The following is a 22,003-nucleotide window of genomic DNA, read 5'->3' as shown; positions in this document are numbered from 1 at the left end:
ATTTGGAGTGATGGCATTTGTCTTCCTAAGTAACAATTACATACGATGGAGCCCTGCTTTCCTGGGCTGAGCACCTGCCTGCCCATGGGAAGCAGGAATGAATTCCTTGTTTTGCTTTGGTCGTATGTGTGCAGTCTCTTCTTTACCTATTAAATTGTCTTTCTCTCAAGCCATGAGAATTCTTACTTTAACCCTTCTGATTTGCTCCCCCATCCCACTGATAGAGGAGTGAGTAATTAGCTGTGTGGGGCTTAGTTTAAGCCCCCATGGCTGGGGTTAAACCATGATGTCTATACATTGAATTACTTTTTTTTTTTTTTTTTTTGTTATCCAGGGAACGCCAGTATTTGTTCATGCTGGACCTTTTGCTAACATTGCACATGGAAATTCTTCTGTTTTGGCAGATAAAATTGCCCTTAAATTAGTTGGAGAGAAAGGATTTGTAGGTAAGTAAATGTTCAGTTTATTGTATTATGATCTGTAAATTGGCAATGATGCAAATGAATGGAAAAATTAGCCATTAAAGGTAAGAATGCTACTTCATTATTAATACAATTATAAAATAATCTTAAAATGAATGTGTAATTAGCCAAAAGCACTACTTCTCTTACCCTGCCTTTTTTCTCAAGTCCTGTCACCATGGTCCTGTCACCATGTTTGACTCACAAGTGACCTGTTCACTCCACAAGGTGGCTGAACTAGTCAAATGACTGGATTGCATTGAAAGAGGTGTCCTGTTGTTCATTCTGTTAGCATTCATCTGGCCTCACTTGATAAACCAACAGAAACCATTCTTTTTTTCCTGATGAATTATTTCTCTACCAGTTCAGTAAACTCAGCCAAATCAGAGGTCAGATGTCCCTGAGCCAGTGCAGAGGCAAGGTGGTGGAGCAAAGATTAATGCTGCCTCATTTTGGTGGCTGTGAGCCATTCGGTTGGTCCAGCTGCATTGTCAAACCTCACCGTGAAGCCCTTATGTTCCCATGAAAGCATTTGAGTGGGCTGACTCTTTTTATATTAGGAATTCAGCCTTCACAAGCAACAATAGACACACAGAGCTTACAGTTGCAGGCAAAATAAACTTGCGGCTGAACAATGAACTGGCTTTTATAAAAATTATTGGGAGTGTTTAAACTTTAGAATTAATTAAATAAAAGGCGCATTGCAGCTTTGCAGTAGTGATGCCTTTGCACTTCTCTTCTGAGTCCTGAACACCCAGGTCGGATTACATTAATCCTAAAGCTGAAGTTCAAATACCTTTGGAACGAGTTAGAGTACCTGTGGAACAATGCTCTTGAAAAGAAGCAGCAATGTGAAACATGAGGTTTATTATGCTAGCACCCTTAAACTAGTAGAGAAATGTGTATGTATATGCTTGTGTCATACATACATATAGGAAAGGATTGTTTTTTGCAGTGTTGTACAGCTTAAAGGTCTGTTTATTTCCCTCCATTAATCAAACATCAAAGAAGAACGTTTCGCATTCTGAATACATTTATTTAATGATAGTTGAATTCCTATTTCATTGGGCCATGTTTGTTGTTACATGGCATTGTGGAATAAAGAGCAAAAGGATTTAGGGTAGCTAATATTTTTCATGAGCCATGTGAAGTGACTGTTTCTGCAGTGCAGTCTTTTCAAGTGAGGAGTCCATTGTGTATCAATTGAATGAAAGCATGTTGGCAACAGTCTTGAGTCTTGATCCAGGTTTCAGAGTCCAAAATGTATTGCCTTAGATTTGGATTCCCTTCCATTGAGTGTGTCCCTCAGGCACAGAGTGCATATCCTTGCATTTCTTGTGCCTTTTTCAGTCTCATCCACCTGTTTGTCTTTAACGCTCTTTTCTGCTTTGTTTGTCTTTGGCTCCAGTTTCTCTGCTGGGAGACAAAGCAGCATAGCTTCAATATAGGAAAACCTTTGTGCTTTGCCAGCTAAAGGCTCTTGTTCAGATTCTATTCCACAGAACACAAATCCCCATGAAACTGGCTTCAGAATAAGACTGCCTTTTCTCTGCAGAGCCAGGAACTTCAGCATGATTTGTAGTCCTTTGTTAGATTATTAAAAGCAATAGTTCTTAGAGTGGCCTACTTAAATAAACTTTGCAGGTAGTCACAAGTGTAAATATTTGTTCTAATGGTTGTAATTACCATAAGCTTTATGGTTTAAAAAAATACATTTTTTCTGGTAGCAAATCAGAGCACGTGGGCAGAGACTATACTGGTTTATTAAATACTGTCCTGTCCTACCCTACACAACTGAAGTCTAAGATGACAGCTACAAAGTGCTCACCAGCCCACGCTGAGGTGACATCCATACAGATGGATGCCTTGTGAATCTGTACAGCAAAGCAGGTAGCAAGAAACTCTACTGCATTCCTACTCACAGGAGTTTGCCTGAGCCTTCTATGGCCATTGAAATTCCAAGGGGAAAGCTGATCCTGTTGCTAATTCAGACAGCCAGAGTGCAGGACAGCTATGCTGCAGTTAGGGAAGTAGCTGAGTAAGTTTATTCACTCCTGCTAAAAGTAGAAGTTTTCACTGTTCCACATTTCTCTTTTGGGAGTGTTCTTGTGCATTAGATCTGGCACTCAGTAAATCTTGTATGAGTGATTACAGTACAGTCCTGCCATGTCACTTAGTTGCATAAGCTCAGGAAAGAATTCAAAAGGTGCTAGGAATAGAGTAAGGTATCTTGCAGGACCATGTGGCTGGGAGAGACATTGAGGCTATGAGATTACTCTCAGCTGCATCCAAAGCAGGAACATTAGAAATCTGTGACATATTCTGCAATTAAATTACTTTCCTGAATAGTAGAATAAATATCTTAATGTACATACATTAGCTCACTCTCTGTGAGATGGGATGATGATAGAGAAAATATATCATTAATATATTATTGTTCTATATATTTAGTGTTTATATTCTATTTCTTATTTATTCTTTTTTTTTCACTTACACCATATTTATCTTAGATTAGAATTTCATGTTACGTGTGTGGGCAGTACTAAGGAGAATAGCATGGCTTGCATTTGCAACACAGTTTTACAAACACACTTTTAACTCTCTGTCCTGCTTTAAGCACCCTCCTTCCTGCAGCTGCCGGTTTCCAGCCCTTTGCAGCCCCTCTGTTTCACCAGCACACCTGTTCACAGGGCCACGTCACAAGCTGAGCTGGAGGCTTGGTCTCTGTTGAAAACAACTACAACAAAAAAAAGCCCTTTCCTTCCCCCTCATCAGACAGTGTCTGGGCAAACAGCTTTGTGTGACAGGGGGAAGATGAGATAATGCCACATAAGATGGTGTTTTTGCTGAAATAAATATTTATAGCATTAAAGCCTCCTTTGGAGCTTTCAAGTGCCAGTAAAGCTACTGTGGATGCACTATCTGACCAGACTGAGCCTGCTTTGCCAGGGCAGCTAAGCCTGTCTCCTTTCTCAGCCTGTGCTCAACTGGTTTTGCATGACATCCCAGCAGAAACCTATTGCCTTTTTTGTTGGCTTAGTTTTCTGCTGACTTAACACAGAAGCAGTTCAGCCCAGAGTCACAAAAACACCAGAGCTGGTGCAGGAGAGGGTGAGCTGGGACAGCCAGCAGTGAGAAACCAATCTGTTGTGTAGATCCAATTACTTGTGTGACCATGTGCCACAGCCAAGGCAAAAAAAAAAAAACAAAAAAAAACCTCTCAAAGTGTTCTTTTAAAAATTATTTTTAAACCTTACTTTTTCTCTCTACCATACATTGCCTCTTTCTCTGCTTGCTTTTCAGCTGGAATGGTATCGTGCTGTGCCTTTTGAGTAGTGTCAGGTAACAGTGATGCAGACAGTCTGCTTTAAAGAAAATATAAATGAAGTTTAACCATTGAATCCTGTTGTGAACTCTCCCTAACTGAAGGCATTCCCTGCTTCAGTTTCAGATATCCAAGTGAATCACAGGCCTTCATTAGGTTTTAGATAACTTAAGCCTTTTAGCTCATCTGTTCCTTTCTCTCTTTCCTGAGCCTTGTTGCTACGTACCAATAACTCAGCTTTTCTGCTTTAATTTTGAGTTCTTGGTATGAGTTTTGCTGCTGAACTTTAAGTGCAATGCTGCAGCTGCCACTGCCTGGTTTGCACTTGTTTGTCCCCTCAGCCTCTTAGTGTTTCCCTGCTGGGAACACTTTTCCCCCTGGCCCTGCTGCCAGCAGGAGTGGCCCACTGAGGAGGGTTGCAGGCAGCTCCTGCGTGGGGAGCACCCACTCTGGGGCACAGAGAATGTGCCATCATCACAGCTGCTGTGCCCCTGGAACTGTAGGGTCTTGTGGCTCTCTGAACTCGGGGCTTTGCCTGAGCTGTCAGAAATTATTGCACTACACAACTCAACAGATTACCCTGTGCATCTCTATAATCACTTCGTGTTCAGCTGAAGAGAGAGGTTACTGGAAGTCAGAAGACAAGTGAAACATGAGTAGATCTATGGAATGCTAAAGTAAAGTTCTTCTCAAGTTTGTTTTTCAGGTTTGGACTTCATGGTTGTCGATTGCTTTCTTTGCTACTCCCAATAAGCATGTCACATTCGATGCTGAGAGCATGCTGTGCTGGGCAGCTCTGTCCTGGTGCTTTTTATCAGGTGACAAGAGGGGAGTTATTGCAAACCGTTGCTGACTTAAGAAAAGTCCACTTTCTGTTTCTTTCTTTAGTTGGTACTCTTGATGTAATTGGAAGGAATTTGTAGATGCAGTAAATTTTTATAAGCCAAGTAATTGACTCTTTATTGTACTTGATGTAATTGGAAGATTACATCATCATCAAGAATTGTAGATGCAGTAAATTTTTATAAGCCAAGTAATTGACTCTTTATTGTGTTGGTACTCTGTTGGTTAGAGTAAGCTAATGATGCTAGCTGTTGTAAGTATCTTTTCAGTACATACAAAGTTTTATTTCAAAGGCTATCCATTTTACATACTCTCAGAGCAGACATTGTTTAACAAGTTTATAAAACACCTTATAAAAATTGTATGTGTTTAATACACTAAGTGAATAATCTTCAGTAGATTTTTTTAATGTCATAAGACACTTCAATCCATTTTTTTGTGTACTCTTTTCCAAAAAAAGGAAATAAAGCCCAAAAACTTTGGCTAAACTTCTCTTGGCGCCACTAGTAATGTGATATTATTACATTTAAATGTCAAGTTCAAGGATTTATTTTTAATATTTTTTGCTTGATATCATTAGAAGGGGATTCCATGCAGTGACCCTCCAGAAAGCTTTAATTTTTAAGAATCTGCCCAGCATCTTTCTGGCTTGCATTATTTAATCTCTGACTTCTTCACTCTTACTTTCACAAAAAAAACCCCAAAATTTAGTGGGATTGCATTCCAGGATGTTGCTCTCTGAACAATGTGCATTAACATTTTAACACATCTTGTTAAAGTGTTAAAGCAAGGCTAAGGTTTCACGGTACAGGGTGGTTGAGGGCATTATCAGTGTAGGTGTTGCCTACTCCAGTCTGTGTGTACTACAAACTAGAAGAAGGATGTTCAGAACTTTACAGTATTTTCTCTGACCCCGTTCATAGTGCAGCTGCTCAAGCAGCTGTGCTGGGCACAACTGTGACAGTGGGGTGGGAAGGTGATACTGTGTTAGCTGGTATTGCTGTGAGGCTCTTAAAGTCATGCTCTAATAACACAAGTCTCAGTGGTACCACAAAGTGCAAAAAAAGGTGCCATTACTGCAAAAAGACCCGTGAATGTGTGCTGTTCTCTTGTGAGTGGTGGTGCCATTCCCATCCAGGCTGCCCTTTTTATTGCTTTCCTCACAGCTTCTGAGGTAAAAGTAAATTCTATTGCTTTCACTTGTTGTAAAGTGGGAACAAAAAAATCATCTCCTTCTTCATGCTTTTAGAATCTTAGCAAATTTTCTTATCTGTAAGCAGGAAAGTCTTCAGAGATGAGACGTAGTGCAATATGTTTTTCTTCACTGGCATGAAGTCAGACTTCCTGGACACTGAGTTTACTTACTGCCTTGTCATAAATAATCTGGATGCAAATCATGCTTGTTTGTAGCTTGATGCAACTGGAAGTCAGGTGACAATGATTTAAATTACTGTCAATTTGTGCTTTAGTGCTTAAAACAGTCTTGAAATAATTTATTCATTATTATGTGAAATGAGAAACAGATATTTTCTTATATTTTTGTGCGTTTGGAGTCCTTGAGAAAGTTCTGACTCTACCTTGTTGCTGCAGATTTATAGAAATTTTTTCTTCTGCTCTTTAGCACACATTGCAATATGAAGCTTCTCAGAAGAAAGATTGAGTAGAAGAGAGCTGTCCTGAATGTTTTTGTATATAAGGAAGCATCCTAGCATTGACTTCAGTATTACATGTCATCGTATTTCAGAGCTGAATTAATTTGCAATCCTATAAATTATGCAAAGCTGAACTGAAAACTGAAAGTTGGTATTGATCATGAGCTATTGAATTACGTCTGACAAATATCACACTTGGCATAAAAAGTTATGTTTTTCCCAGGCAGGAGAGGTGGTGCTGTTTTGAAGACAAAGCCTCTGAAATTGTGGACTGTCTTGTAGTGAGATATTACCTTCTTCCTTTAAAAAAAAAAAAAAGGCATCTAAAAAACATGTTAGAAATTCACTTAGTCTTTCCTTGCTACAAAGCGTATTTGTAAATGTTTGTTCCCAAATCTGCTGTTTATATCCAGAATTGTGAGAGGCAATTTACAGGAATGAAATAACATGTGATTATAAATCATCAGCCTTTTAGCAGAGTTCTCTGATTTATCTGACAAGCATATCAAGTGATCTCCTTCATAAACTGACTTAGCTCCACTTTGAAACCAGCTAGGATTTTTAACTCTTGCCATGGCCAGTTGGGATTCATTTGATCTGGTTTTTGTAATACTGTTACAGCTTAGTCCTCTCTTTCTCAAGTGATAATTTTTAGTAATGCTGTCTCTAAGTATTCAAGCACACATTTTCTATACGTGACTGTGATTGACTTAATACTGTTAGGTTCCCACACTCCTCCCTGATGTTTGCGAGGATGAAGTTCCCAAATTGTAGGTCAGATTTTTGTCACATTTCTCCAATGGCAGTAATTCTTTACTGCAAATAGCTTTTATTCCATTTCTATTCTTCATAAATCCACAGAAACTTTTTCCTGTGTGATACCTTTTGAAGCCTTGCTGTTGCCAATAAACTTCATCGGTGTTCCCCAGTCTTTCTGTGGACATGATTTAACAAATAGCAAATGGGAGCCCTGGGGCTGGTCCTCTCTGCTGCCCCACAGTTCTTGTGTGATGGCTGCCTACTCTCCCCTTGATCATGTAGTAATGTTCTTCTAGCCTGGTTAACAGACTCCTGTGTATTGCTGTAGCAGGTTCTTTTGTTCCTCTTCATTGATGAGACTTTGTTGTATTTTCATCATAGGAGAAAGCTTTTAATCTGGCTGGGCCTCCCTTTGGTAGACAAAGGTTGTATTTCTTACTTATTTCAGTTTTTTAAAAGTGATTCTCTTCTTAAAAATCTGTTAGAAAACCATCAGGTCTGTAGTCACTCAGACTTTCCCACATTACTTGAAGATATGTTTTGATACTTTTCAGGCACAAGGCACCAAAAGAAAAGGAGCTTATTTAAGACATTGATACAAACATTGTGGTTTGTATTTTTCTTCTTCTTCCAGGATTTTAAAAACACTGAATCACACTTTATTAAGAGAAGTGCATTCAGCTCTTGTGTATTTTGGGTTTTTAATTCCATTTTTAATATATTACAGTAACCTCACATCATTAGCTTCTCTGTTTCAATTTATGGAGCTGAAGACCCTTGTAATTTGTTTGCATTTCCTTTGCAGGTTCTGACACTTGTTCCCTAGCATAGCAGCTCGCTCTGTCTTTTCCTCTGTTTTAGAGCTTATGTAATTAATAGTGACATTATCTTCTACTCAAGGAGTTAACCCTGCAGGATAGCAAAGCTGTTTATTTGACTGTCTTTCCTCCTAGTGACCAGAAGTTACCACTGTTCTCATGCCAGATGTCATGTGAGAGACCAGGCATTTTAATTTGTACATTTAGAGAATTTTGAATTAATGGGTGATTTCAGTGTGAAGAAAGAAATTTTAATGGTTACATGACAGAAAATAATTAAGAGATAGCGTGGCCTTATCACAGTTATTTTCAATGGGGTTTTTATTGTTTGTGGGTGGATGGATGCTGCTCTATGCCTCACTGGAAAAGGAATTAAATGGCTTTCTCACAGACTAGGAGCAGTGAAAGGGCACATGTGTGTTGGCTGTGTGCTGAATGAAGTGTCACACCACCACTGAGCTGGCTGGGCCACAGACAAGCAGAGAACTGGATGCCGAGTCCATCACTTGCCACCAGCAGCACACGGTCCCTGATGGTGACCTCCTGGTCTGTCACAAGGCTGTGGTACTGCAGCGCCTGACAGGAGCCATACATCTTATTCCCAGCTCCATCCTTGACTGGCTTTCTGGCCTTAAGCAAGTAATTTCAGCCTCTATGCCTGCACATGTAAACCCATTCTTCCCGATGTGTTCTTTCAGTTTATGAACTTTCTTGGGGGCAAAAGCTGTCCCGCCATAGCAAACAGGGAGATGACAAGTGCTGTAACAGGAACTTTAAGGTAACAGGGCTTTTGTGGAGCCACAGCAGCTGCCAGTACTTAAACATGCATCAGGAATTTACTTACAAGCTGACATGGTATTTTAATGTCCTGTATGCTGACCTCTTCTGCAACATGTTAGAGATTAACACAACTCTTTCCTCTGGCTGTGATATTCATAAGCTAAATGGAGTGTACAACTGTTAAGGGCTATCCATTATTCTCAGTCTCAGGATAGTTACCCAGAGGTAAAAATAGATAGGAAGGATCTGTCATTCATTCAGAAAGTAGAGGCACTGCCCAGTTCCTGGTAAATAAAATACCATTCTAGTGAGTAGAAACTGATGACATTGCAACTTCTGTTCATTTTCCCTTCCTTCCCCAAGTTAGCAATCTTACCTAGTTCTAAAACTCCCAACACATAAGAAGCAGTTCCTTTTGTTCTCTTGTTGCCGGCTGGTTGTATTGTTTTTATTTGTAAGAAGAAAGGAACCAGGGGTTAAAAAAATTGCAAACAGTAAAACATCATGTATGCTAGGAAGTTCTCTTAATTCATCACTTGGCAAAGGAAATAAAAGCAGGCTCCCCAGCTAACTGCGTTACTTTTGCTTAGGGTTATTTGGCAGAAAATCCATCATCCTCTCTCCATTTGTGAGTATTTCATATTGACTTACACCCTTTAGCAAGGGTCAGCAGGGCAGAGTTTGCATAAAGAGTTCAAGTCCTATCTCAAAGGCTGAATTTTAATTTTAGTGGATGGTTTATTTTTAATATCAGTTGAAAATGTTAGCTCTTTATTAGATTTCTGTTTGTTTGGTTTACTGACCTTTTGATCCTGAAACCTAATGTTATTTTTATGCACAACTTGTGTAAGAATTAGGTTTCTTCAGATATTTACATCATGTTGGAGAAACCAGTGTTTGCTTTTTATTTTCTGACTCATTCTGAATCTGCAGGCAGAAATGTTTTGTTTTCTGAAAGCTTTTATAATTAAAATTATTAATAATGTACACATACTGAGGGGGCAATATTTGTTTATTTATTTTGTATATTTACTTTTGGATCGTCTGACTTAATTCATCAAGGCTCCAGAGTAGTCAATACAAACATGGAGTGTGAAAATGACATAAATATATGTATTTCCATTTTTGATTACGGTAATTATAGTAAGCAAAGTTTTAATATCATCTAGTACAAATTTACATTTTGCAGAGTTGATTTTCTGTTTTCTGTTAGTATTCCATAAGCTCAGGCACACTGAGAGCTCTATTAACAGGGGTTTCAAAAACTATTATTTAAAGCTACATTTTCTTATTCAGGATCAGAACTCTGATATGTTTTCTTTTCATCTTGTGCTGCCCTCTCTATGAGCCCAATTAAAATAATGTGGTTTGGGGAAAAGGTTAAGATTATGTCTTTAGATCTTCCTGGAAGAAAAGTGCAGATGCTAAGGGTTCCAAATATTTTTATTTACAGATGTTGTGTTTTTTCCTCAGAAATTAAGTACTCTATGGTAATACAATATAAGAGAAAAATACTGTGATTTCTCTGAAAATATGCTAACTTTAAATTGTTGTTTTCTTGGGTTTTTTCAGTTTTCAGGCAACAAACTATATGTATTGTATTTGACATATTTTGTATGTCAAAATAATTACTGAAAAATAGTTATTTCTCTTTGAAAACAGAAACTGTGTTTGTTTACATATCTGATCTTATCATCTAATTGGATTAGCTTTAAAGAAGAGTTCAAGAATTCATGTCTAGGGATGTAAATTTGTTTCTAAACCATTTTTAAACATGTTAATGAGATTGCAAATAATGCTAGGTTATGTATGGCCAGTATGATTTGTTAATGGGAAGAGTGGTGTTTTGGCAAATAGCCAAAGTGCTTTTGAAGGTCAGATGTTGACGATATTTGAAAGTGTTCAAATGCTGCTCTCTGGTTCTATAAAATAATACATTAAAAGAAAAGATTAATATCCGAAATGGTATCTCAGGGTTAGTTTAATGCTCTGACCTTGTAATTTAATTTTTGCAGTTTTATAAAGCTGCTGTTTAATTAATTTGATTTGATTGAGGAAACAGATTAGATTACTACAATAAGGGAAAATGTAGGTTACAGCCTTTTTAAAATTTTGGGTGGCCTACCTGTCTTTTACATGGCGAGCCTATTTTTTGGTCTCTTTATTGTTGGCTTTCTATGCTGACAGCTTTATTGAAGCTGACAGTCTCAAGCTCTTCAGCTTTGCTACCTGCAGGAATAAGGCACATGCTTCTAAAATATTTTCAGCTTGGCACAGGCTGCAAGCCTTGAGAGGGAATGAAGCTTCAGGGACAAGCAGATGCTTTACATGCATGAGGACACGGTATCTTTGTGCTGCCTCCATCTACAGCATCTCAAACAGAGCTCCCAAGAGACTTGAGTAACAGCTCCATAAATCAAGGGTTGCAGGTTCAGCCTGTCCAGAAGCCGATTAGGAATTCAGTGTACGTTTTGGGGCTCTTCACTGCACAAGGAGCAAGAAAGCACAAAAATGTGGGGGAGGGCTAAAGGATGATAGAGTAGCTAAGATGACAAGATGATGGGCAATTATGAAGAGGAATTGAAAAAAAAATTAATAATTTATAATCTGTAGTAAGGAGGCACAACTAATAATGTAGAAATATTCCAGAAATGGTAATGGGTAGTTTGCAATGGCAATTCTGTTGCCCTGATTGCTTGAATTGTGATTAAGTGGATAAATTCACCATAGGCATTAAAGAATTGATTTAGCCATGAGCAGTCGCAAGGATTTGTCGTGCAAACTAGAAGAATTATGGTTTGGTTTGGTTTGGGTTTTGACTGCATTTTTCATTGGGAATTCCATGTAGGAAGATGGGATTTGTTGGTGTGTGACCTTAGTACTGTCTCTCTCCTCAGCTTGTAATTCTTTCTGTAAGATAAATTACACATGACATCATGTCATTTAACAGACACAATTATTTTCCAGAGCAGTTTTAACCAGTTGAGGTTTTTTTCCTTATCCAAAAATTATAGGGAAAACAGCAAATACATATTAATAAGCTTGTTGCAGTTCATCAATCTTATACTTTGAGTAGAGGTTCAAATACCAGTTTTGTATATAATATTTTAAAAATGCAGGTGATTGCAACCACAATACTCCCTGCCCACAAAGGGTATTTGCGAGCTTCCGTGAAAAGTTTCCATGATTTCCAAAGTTTCTTCTGCTGCATTTCTTCATATATGTGGCTATTGCATGAAGTCTGTGCAGCACAGTGGGCTTTACCTTCCTGCTTCTTTTACCCTCCTCTGCTCTTCTGTGGCTTATGCTGCACGTTCTCACACCTAGGCATTATTTCCTGTCTCCTAAAATACTACTAACAGTACCTGGTGTTCTCTGTCTCCATGGAACGTCTTTCTGTTTATTGATATCTTACATTTTTGTATGTGTTTAATACACACATATTGCACTTTTTTGTAGAATCATTTCTACTCTCACAGAACTCTCCAGCAAAGCTCTTGGGATGGTCTTGTAGAGTAATTAACAGCCTTGGCATCAGATGTTTCACTAGGCCACTTTTACATTAAGACACACTGCTCGTGCAGGGGAATAATACTTTTCTTCCTGGGGATACATAACAGGAGATGCCCTTTGCCATGAATTTCTAAAAGATGTAGTTGTGCTGTCAATAGGGCTGTTGGTGTCCTCTCCTAAGCGAACCATGCAAGGAAGGCATTCTGTCTCCTAGCAAAGACTTAAGCAGGATGAAATAAAACCAGATCCTGTTTGTCCTTCTGGGAGAGGGATGCACTACACATGTACACAGAAAAGTCAGTGTCTAAGTCATGGGCAAAATCATTATCACAGCATGCAAGTGCTCCCTGGATTGTAGAAGGGCAGAGTGGAGAATCTTCTCCCAGAGCTTACCTTGGTGCAGAGTCGGGGGAAGTTCTGTGCCAGCAGCTGCCTGGGTGAATGGCTGCATGTGCTGGGGCTGGGCTTGCATGGCAGTGATGGATCTCTCTGTGCCTGGCGTGCCTCAGGTGGTGCACAAGTGACAGAGCATTGATCATCGGGCTTCAGTGGCCTTTGTGGTGTGCACAGACAGATGCTTTTGTTCTGTGACGAGGGCGAGGGGCAGCGCGATTTCCTGGGCTCCCCCCATCCCAGCCATACCCGTCTGAGGGCAAGTGAGGGTACCCACAGCCCAGCATGTAGTGGCAGGTGCTGCTTAAATGGATTTTGTCTCAGAGTTGTGATAGGTTCTGATGATAGCTTGTCTGGCTGCAAGAATTCTGTGTTTCACATCACTGCCTGCGTCATCACCCATTGCCCAACTGTTTCTGCTGCCCTTCAGAAAGTATGTCTTCTTCCAGGGCATATGCCAAAATGGTAGTTTGTCTCAAAACCAGGGTTCTTTGCATCCCTTCTTTTCTTTTTCACAAAACAGTACAGTATTGGTGCTAAAGCATGTTTTGTTTCATGACCATTTGATGAAATGCTTAGAAGTTTTCCAGGGAAGAAATTTTCAGGCTCTCTGCCTGCCCCTTGAAGTTAGTGTTTTCCAGATGCTTGTAACATCAATTCTCAAAGCATGTTCAAAGTCCATTTTCAGTAGCTTTTTTAAGGGGAGTGTAGAAGGACCCAAAACCTGAGAGCTCAACATAAAGCAGTTTCACTCTGATGAAAGGTACTTCAGCCAACTGGATTTTTTAAAAGTGGAAGTAAATGAAAGTCTAGTAGTGAGAAATGCATTGAGTAACATGGTTTAAGTGTGATGAAATTTATTTTAAGCCCTTAGGGAAATACCGTGGGTACCATAAGTTAATGTACTCCTTGCAGAATTGTAAAAGAATGGCCTTAAATGAAGAGCCATCAGTGCTGCTGTTAATTATTCCTTCCACGCAAGTCTAAATAAAGAGGTGGTGAGGTTTTAATTTTGTAATTACCAGAAGACTAATAATTCTTTTGCCAAAGACCATGGTGATCTTTTAAGTATGTAACGTAATTGCCTTATTCCTGTGCCATTAATTGTGCTCCAAACGTGGTCATCTGTCTCATGAGCAAATGTTACTCTCTTACCTCAAAGAAAACGTGCTATGAATGGTGAAAGGAGGCAACCTAAAATTCACAGTTCTTTTGTTTGAATCTTTCTGGTTAATGTTGTAACAGAAGGAGGTTACAAAAGGGGGGACTGTGTATATTTGGTTAGTGTATTCAGCTATGCATTGCAGTTCATGACACGGCCCAACACTTAGCCTAAGAGTTACGTATCCTTACATGAGTATGGGACACAGAAATTAAGAGAAAATGACTGTAAAGCCCAGCAGGCTTAGCAGAGCAATTCAAAGAAACATGTAGCCCATGAAGCCACATTCAGCTCACTTAGTTTCTATTAGAATGAATAATTTGTAACTTGTTAGACATCTTCTGGTTTTAATCTCTAGTAATAAATTTAAATAATGAGCTCATTACTATAGTGAGCTGCAAGAAAATGTCAAATTTTACATTCAAAGTATCGGAATATGGTTTGACAAGGTGGCTGGGGAAGAATTAAGTTTTCCATTGCTGAAATGTATCTTCCTTCCTTCCCTTTCTTCTGCTGCTTGTTTGAACATGTTCAGATACTTGTCTGGTCTTACTTCAACTAATTACAATATAGCCCAGTGGAAAAACTGACAAGTTTTTTTGCACTGTGTTTTTGTATGTTTTTGCTTTCTGTTTAGCAAATTGCAAGAGTTTACCTTCCAATTAAATGGATGCCAAAAACATCTGGGCAGCGGGACAGAGCAGGAGAGAAAGGTAGAAGACTTAAGAATGAACAAGAATTACCCTTTCAGCAAGTCAGGGTGCACATTTGGTTCAGCCACGGGGTAAAACCATGCCCTAAATTGGTGGTTTGGAGGCAGGAATCACTGCAGTTGCACTTCTGCATATTTTCAAGGCAAGGAAGCAAGCAGAGCTGTGGAGATATGCAGAGCATGCTTTCTGTCACACAGTGCTACTCCTGCCAGCTCCTGGAGTTTTCAGTTTGATTCCCACCCTGAATTTAAAGTCCAACATCTGCAGCATACATACATAAACAGGCCTTTAACACCTACAGAAAGGAATTGTATCCTTAATTGTCAGAGGACTGAGATTTAAAATTTTTCTTCACCTGTCTGGCTTGGAGTAAATAAATGAATTTTCTATACTTCTTTTTTGTCTATAGTCTGGGAATGATCTGTATGAATCATTGTGAATATTATTTTGTTTAATGTATGGGATGCTCTTGGAAAGTTAACAGCAATTTATATTAAAAGTGAGTAACTGTGAGAGGTTATGAGGTAACCTTTAGTTTCTCATTTAAAGCTGCTCTGCTTTTCAATGGTAAAATTACTTTCTTATGGAAAAATAAATGCTTCTGAGGAAAAGATTGAAATAGCTTGTTATGGAGTCCCAAGGGAACCAGCACTTAAATTAAGTGTATTCCTGGGAGCCAAGTTTCCTATGCAGCCCTTGCTGCCAGCAGGCAGTGACTGTTAGCCGAGGCCTGAGACTCAGCCAAAGGAGATAATAAGTGTCCTTTGAAGGAAGGCAGAATGAATTGCCATATCTGCTGGCTCAGTCAAAAGCATGGATTGGGTGTGAACAATCAGAAACCTCCAGTGCCCTGATGTCAGCAGGGTAAACACCGCCCTGGCATCCTTCTTTAGCAGAAGACAGAAAGTGCAGATTACATCCAATTAGCTTATGGTCTGTTAAACTTAGGGGCAAATATTTTTCCTATTACCTTTTCTTCTAGACTTCACAACAATAACATAAAATTTTAACAACCAGAGCAAAATATTTTCTTCATGGCATGGAAAATGTTCAGGCTTAAAATATTCACGTGTAGTTTTCTGCTGGACTTTGTGTTCGGCAGTGGTAGCAGTGAGTTCCTGTGTTCCATGACATCTGAGAATGCTTGGAAAGAAAAATGAACAGGAAGACTCCCTCTGTTGGGGGACGGGAGGGGGAGAAAAAAGTATTTGTTACATTCCAAAATCAGTCATAATAATGGAAGTTCACATCAAATAATTGCTAGAGTCAGAATGGACAAACATCTGGTTATTCATCCCTAGCTATACTAACAAAAGTATGATATCCTGTTAGAGAAATCACTGATCATCCTGGTTTATTTTGGCGATAGCGCACCTTGGTATTTTTCACTTAAAAAAGAACATATCAGTACTTCATAGCTAGCATATCTCCAGTTCCAGGTTCACAGTTCATGTGCTTCTGTGACTTTGAGCTCTTCCTTTCCTGAGTTTACCAGCAGACAGCTGCACTAGAACAGATATGTTTACATGTGGGGAGTAAATGGCAACTTGCAGCTCAGAGTTTCCATTTCCTTTTACATTGTTCAGGAATCCAGGCTCACAATTCGTCCTCAAGCTTCGCCTCATGTGTGTGCATCTGACTTGGCCTTTTATAGTACAAATGCTTTATTTTGACATTGATTTGTTGATACAAAGGGCTGACTAGGGAAAAGATACTTTCATTAGAAATTACCCTCAGTACACATCAAGTTCAATTGTGGGTGAAATAACTTTTTGAAAAATATTCTAAACATCACTTTCTGTAAGGCTTTTAAGCACTATATCAATGTAAGAGTAATGTGGAACCACTTTATGCAGCTTTAGCAAGATAGATGCATTTTTAGATGGAGAAAAATTAGATTTTGTATTAAGAATGATGGTGAAATCTGATTAGCTGCTTAACGCACGACACTGTCTATTTAAGCTATTGTCACATGTAGGTGATTCCTAGATGTCCTTGGTAAGGCAGTAATTACATGAAGGAGGTTATGATAATTATAAACAAGAAACAAAATCATGAGAGTGATTTGTTCATTTGCCTGAAGTGGAATTAAAGACTCCAGTGAAGAGAGTTTGTTCTGACTTTGCCCCACCCAACAAACTTCTCTCTATTGCCCAATTTCACCCATATGGGCTTCTCCTTCCCCATTTTCCCCTTACCTTACCTAATTTTGATATTTTGGATTTTTGCTCTGAAAGAAAACTGTGGTTTATTGATGATTTTGGTAGCAGGATTGGGTGAAGTAGATGTCACATAAATGATCTCTAGAAAGACCTGTAGTGATTGCCTGTTGTGTTTTGCCTACTGGCTTTTTGACCCGAGATCCCACAGTTACCCAGATGTGTAAGAATGAGCTGCTTTTGGTCACACTCATGTTGATATTTAATAAGAACAAATTATTTGACCTTATTTGACCATTTTGATGCAGTTTATTTCTGATATATATGTAAATTAATTGTTAGGTTTGACCTATAGCCCACTCTTAACAGTAATGTAATGGTAGCGCACTGCTGATACATGAAATTTTAATTTTTAATGCTCATTCCAATGTTCTTTATGATGCTTAGGCTCTAAAACTGAAGCACAAAATCAAACAATAGGTTTGCACTTTAGGTTTTGCACTTTATATGACCACACAGTGAGAGTCCAGAGAACTGTACTGAGTGAAAATTGCACGCAGAAAATAATCTTTTAGCACTTGTCCAGCTCCTCATTCATCTTATCAGTGCAAGGAGGGGATTCAGAAGGCAAAACAAGGCCTGGGACTGTAATAACACTGATCTAGTACATGTTTGCCATGGAGTTGTGTTCTCAGCCTGGAAGTGCAAATACCTTTGTGTTTTTGGTGAGCTTGCTGAAGGCAAATCATTTACCTCTTTACTTTCATTAAAACTGCATTGGAACTGTGTTTGTGACCTGGAAATCAAAGCAAGCAATTAACACCATGCTGGTATCTATTACAAACCCCCTGCCTGCTTTCAGGGCAGCAGTGATTCATGGAGCTGGGAAATGGTTGCTTGGCAGGGCATGGGATAAACAGGCATCTGGGGAGGGGAGCTGAAGCTGGGCAAAAATGTATGGGCTGGTAGCAGTGCTTGTGCTACAAACTTCTCTTCAGCTGAAGTACAGCAGACCAGAGCTACTGAAGGAAATGTTTGTTGCCCAAAATTTATGTGAGTTCACCTGTAATTCTCTGCTATTGACAAGCTATGTATGAGAAAATATTGTCAAAGTAAATACACCTGTATAGTACTTCAATTTTCTGTTGATGCCTGTAAAGTGATTAGCTCACCATGTACTATTTTCAATTTCTGTTACATTTAAAGTGATTAGCTGGTTTATCTCATGATCATTAAATATAGAGTAGTTTGAAACTTCCCATTCGTAGTCTGTGTTTTTCATTGATGCTTTCATTTGAAAGCAGGAAACAATCTAAAAGTAATTGTATTAAGTGTTTCAGCACAAAGATTTTAAAATATAATAGCTTGGCATGTTATTCTGTCTTCTTAATATTCCTTGGAGGAAATAAAATGGAGTTGCAACTTTCATCCAGGCAGCTTTTCTACTACATCCTGTTTCCTTCCGCACACTGGAGAAAGCACTGACGTTTGTCTCCCTTTCCTCCACTTCCAATGAAAAAATCCCGGTCTCCATGTTGTAGCACTCACTCTGGTGAACTCTGACACAGTATTTGGGTTGTTTAGGCAAAAGTGAATTTTATCCTCTGTATCAATGGGAAGATTGTAAAGAATAGGGGAATATGCACTGCCCTGGCTGCCTGGGCTGCCCGAAGGGTGGCTTGCTGTGCGAGCAGTTGCTGTGGAAGGCTGACATCTCTGCTTTTCTCCCACTGAAAGGCAGACTTGCAATCCCCCCTTTCTCAGAGGGAAGCTGACCCTTGAAAAGGCTTGGCATGAAATGGATTAACTCCCTGGAAACTTTGTTTGGAAATGTTAGGAGGCTGCTATGTATATGTGCTGGCAATCTCTGTAAAAGACAAATTATTTTCCCACCCTCTCAAGCACTTGGTAGTTTATCTGTTGTTTATATTAAAGATTGATCGTGGTTATATATTCCTAATTCAGGGTTCCCATTAATCACCCTATGCCACATAAGAGACTGGGGAAGAAGAATGAGGGTTACTGGAAAGCAGAAATGTGATCCCTGGCTCTGCTTTTAATGTGACTTATCCTGGCATTAGCTTTGCTCGTATGAATTACTGCGTTTGTGTAAACTTTTTTTTTTTTTTTTGTTCCCATGTTTGGTGTGTCTGTTTTTCTCAGGGCTATTTAGAAAAAGATGGTATAGTTATTACAATGATTGAGGAGAACATTAATCATGACACTTGCCATGTTACTATTTCAAGAGGTCCCTGCTCCCCCCAGCAGGCCCACCCCCTTGTTTGCTACTACTTGCTTCCTCTCCCAGCCCCAGCAGCCATTTCCTCCCTAGAGCAGATCCAGGCAATTGTTTTATCCTGTGCAAAATGAAGAGGTGGAAAAGGACCAGTGGGGTTAGGACAAATGCTCAAAGGCTGGGACTTCCTAAAGTGCCTCAGCTGCCAACAGTGAGATGCTTTCTGCCACGGCAACAGAGCAGATCTGTGTGTCCTCCTCCTTGACCCTGCTGAAGGTTCCCAGTCCTGAAATGTTCAATCAGCCATTTGTGGTCCCTTCCCCTCCTAAGTATGAGAGACAAAACTGCTGACAAGAGGGAAAGAGAAGGGAATTTACGAGTTTTTACAAGTTGATTTGGGTTATGAGAACGCATTACCAGCCCTGCTTGGAGTCAGGTCCAGAAGCCTCTGGAGCAAGCTGTTTTCCTGCCCTGACTTGTCTGCCTGAAAGTCCCTTCACATCTTTGAGAGGTGTGCACTGAGCCCAGCTCTTTAACGTGTTCTGGTGGGAAATCGTTGCGTCAGTAAATTTTCAACCAACAGGAGATCTAATCCCTTTAATTTTTTATTTACTGTGTGCTTGTCTTTGTCTAATATAAAGAAATTACTTGAATTTAAAAGAAGCAAGAAAAATAATTTATATTTGACAAATCAGAACAAATTCACTCTGAAGAGACTGGTCTCCTTCAATACAAATTATCTTCTCTTTATTTGTAGGTCCACTAAACATACTTTGCCATGTGTATCCTAATTCTGCACAGATTTTTCTCTTGAGTCACGTTACATTCATGTCTGACTTCTTTGGTGCAAAATCCCATTATTAAATTAGTTGTTTAACAGCATATTCAACACTGAGATGTGGTTTGTGTTTATAACTAAACATCCTCTCCACAAAAGCAAGAGATCAGCAGAAGTTCTGCAAACCTAGGAGAATTTAGGTCCATTAATGGTGATGAAAGCACATCTTTAGTGCTTTTTTAGAAATCAAAGGAGGAGGAATAATGTGGGAAAGTCTTATATCTGAGAATTTGCAATCATTTTACACATAATTACACATAAACAGTGATTTTAGAGGACTATGTATTTTTAAGTACTTTGATTCAAACTAATTCAGATTGCTTGGATTTCCCCCCCATGGAACTACCTTTGATGGCATATTGTAAATATAAGAATAAGATAATTTATTTCTGAGCTGAGAATAGGTTTTTAATCAGACTCAGTAATGTAAATAGACCTCTATTTAAAAGTTCATTCAAAACTGAGTACTGGTGTGTATTTAAGTGTACTGTATGCTGAAGTAGAAATATCCCCCAGTGTTTAACCAAAAGCATGTTCAATGTGTGGTTTTGTTTTGTTTTTTTAATGTTTAACAGTAACTGAAGCTGGCTTTGGTGCTGACATTGGGATGGAGAAATTCTTCAACATCAAATGCAGAGCGTCTGGCTTGGTTCCCAGTGTGGTTGTACTTGTTGCTACAGTGAGGGCTTTGAAGATGCATGGAGGTGGGCCAAATGTAAGTTTTTGCACCTTTCTTGGAAAAATCAAATTGTTGCTAATATTTGAAATACGTAAAATACCTTGATTTAAGAAATATTTGGAGTAGTCTGTGGGGCAGTGTTTAGATAACCCTTCTGAGGTACCTCATTGAGTAGATGTTATCACTAAAGTTAATGCTGTCTCTAAAATAAAGCCACAAATGAAAGATGAGGGACAGAAGAGCTCTGAAGAAGTCCTATGTCTTACAGAAGAAGGGAAGGTTATTGCATTTTTAAAAAAGCTGTAAGAGATAGATATTCTTTTCCCTGCCTTTTGAAACAGCATTTGTAAGTGCAGTGAAGTCGTCACAGGCTGGGCAATTTGACAACTGAGGAGGAATGAGATGAGTTCAAGTTGCAGTATGTGAGTGGAAGTAGAGAACATTGTTAGTGAAGGTTTTGAGATTTCTTTCACTCCAGTAATGGGTACCCCTTATGTCCTTTTATTTTGCTCAGATTAACTCCCTCGGGGATGCTGAAGTAACTGATTAAATTTTCCAAGTGTTTTCTGGGTGTACCAAGAGTCACCAATGTATCACTTTTTGCCATCTAAGGCACAAAGAGATTTTACAGATTACTGATTGTAGAAATGCTCCCCGAACGTGCAATCAGATCAGACTGTGCTGGCCAAGCAGGCAGACACTTAACTCCTAGGAGCACTTTCATCTGCCCAGCAGAATGCTGGAGAGTGATGCTGCCAGGGAAACAGTCACACTGGGGGAAAATACCAGAGCTGTTTCCACAGCCACAAAATTTTAGAAGGCATGGTTTCCCTTACAGCTAATCTTCTCTAAGAGTTAAAGCTGAGCTACCCTTTTTCAGTCTTTCAGGTTGATGTAATGATATAATTTTCTATCATTTTAGTACACTTCTGATGCATGTTTTCTTTATTTTGAATGATATTTCTCCATCTCTATCAAAGCAAGTATATTTTCACGTGTTATCACTCAATCTAGCAAAAATAGGACTTAAATATGTCTTAATAACTGTCTCTATTTCTGTCTCACTTGTGTCCTTAGAAGTTTAAAGGTTTCATTTGTTTACAAATGTGATGCATTCATCACTGAGGCATGTAGAGTACCAGATACTTTTACTGGGAGGTTAACTATAAAAAGGACTAATGGTAGAGACAAAAGTAAGTCTGGTGCCTGGGACTGGCGTTATGTGCTCCTTGGAGACTCAGTACAGTATCCCAGTGATCACCCTCATGATGCACTCTGCATGTATACCTTTGTGCTTTCCAGCAAATTACTTGCATGCAGTTCCTTGCCATGGGCAGTAATTAAAGAACATCAAAGATGATGTTCTTCTGTGTTGCTGTTATTTCTTCAGCTGTTGGGAGTTGCTGCCTGTTGTCTTTGCACTGCTGGTGTGCTGTAACAACACGAAGAATGAGATCCAGCTGCCTCCCCTAGCAGTCTTTTGCAGCTAATTGCTGAGGCACTGCCTGTGTCTTGCTACCTAAATACAATAGGAGGTGTTGCTGTTGTTTGTGTGCTGGTGCAGCTTGGAATAAAACACAAGCTGCAGGCAGGCTGTGATGCTGTGTGCACTGGTATGGGTTAGCTGGCAGTACAGAAAGCTGCACTTCAGACCCTTTAGGGTTATGACAAG

General features: G+C 39.2%; 1 protein-coding gene across 4 annotated transcripts in view; it reads left to right on the top strand.

Moving 5' to 3' along the window:
• The window catches only part of MTHFD1L (methylenetetrahydrofolate dehydrogenase (NADP+ dependent) 1 like), a 144,858-nt gene that overhangs the window by 58,389 nt on the left and 64,466 nt on the right, over window positions 1-22,003 (top strand). For all 4 annotated transcript variants that reach the window (XR_005627266.1, XM_039707513.1, XM_039707515.1 and 1 more), the window contains 2 exons: window positions 335-446; window positions 20,228-20,367. Coding sequence is in view for 3 of the 4 variants with exons in the window: in XM_039707513.1 (XP_039563447.1) it covers window positions 335-446; window positions 20,228-20,367 (252 nt within the window). In the remaining variant the exon portion in view is untranslated. The remainder of the gene's footprint in view (window positions 1-334; window positions 447-20,227; window positions 20,368-22,003) is intronic.

This window comes from Passer montanus, unplaced genomic scaffold, assembly GCF_014805655.1.
Source record: "Passer montanus isolate IOZ18808 unplaced genomic scaffold, ASM1480565v1 scaffold2, whole genome shotgun sequence".
In the NCBI taxonomy this organism is placed as follows: domain Eukaryota; kingdom Metazoa; phylum Chordata; class Aves; order Passeriformes; family Passeridae; genus Passer; species Passer montanus.
Note: the sequence above shows the minus strand (reverse complement) of the source record. Positions and strands in the feature narration are given on the sequence as shown.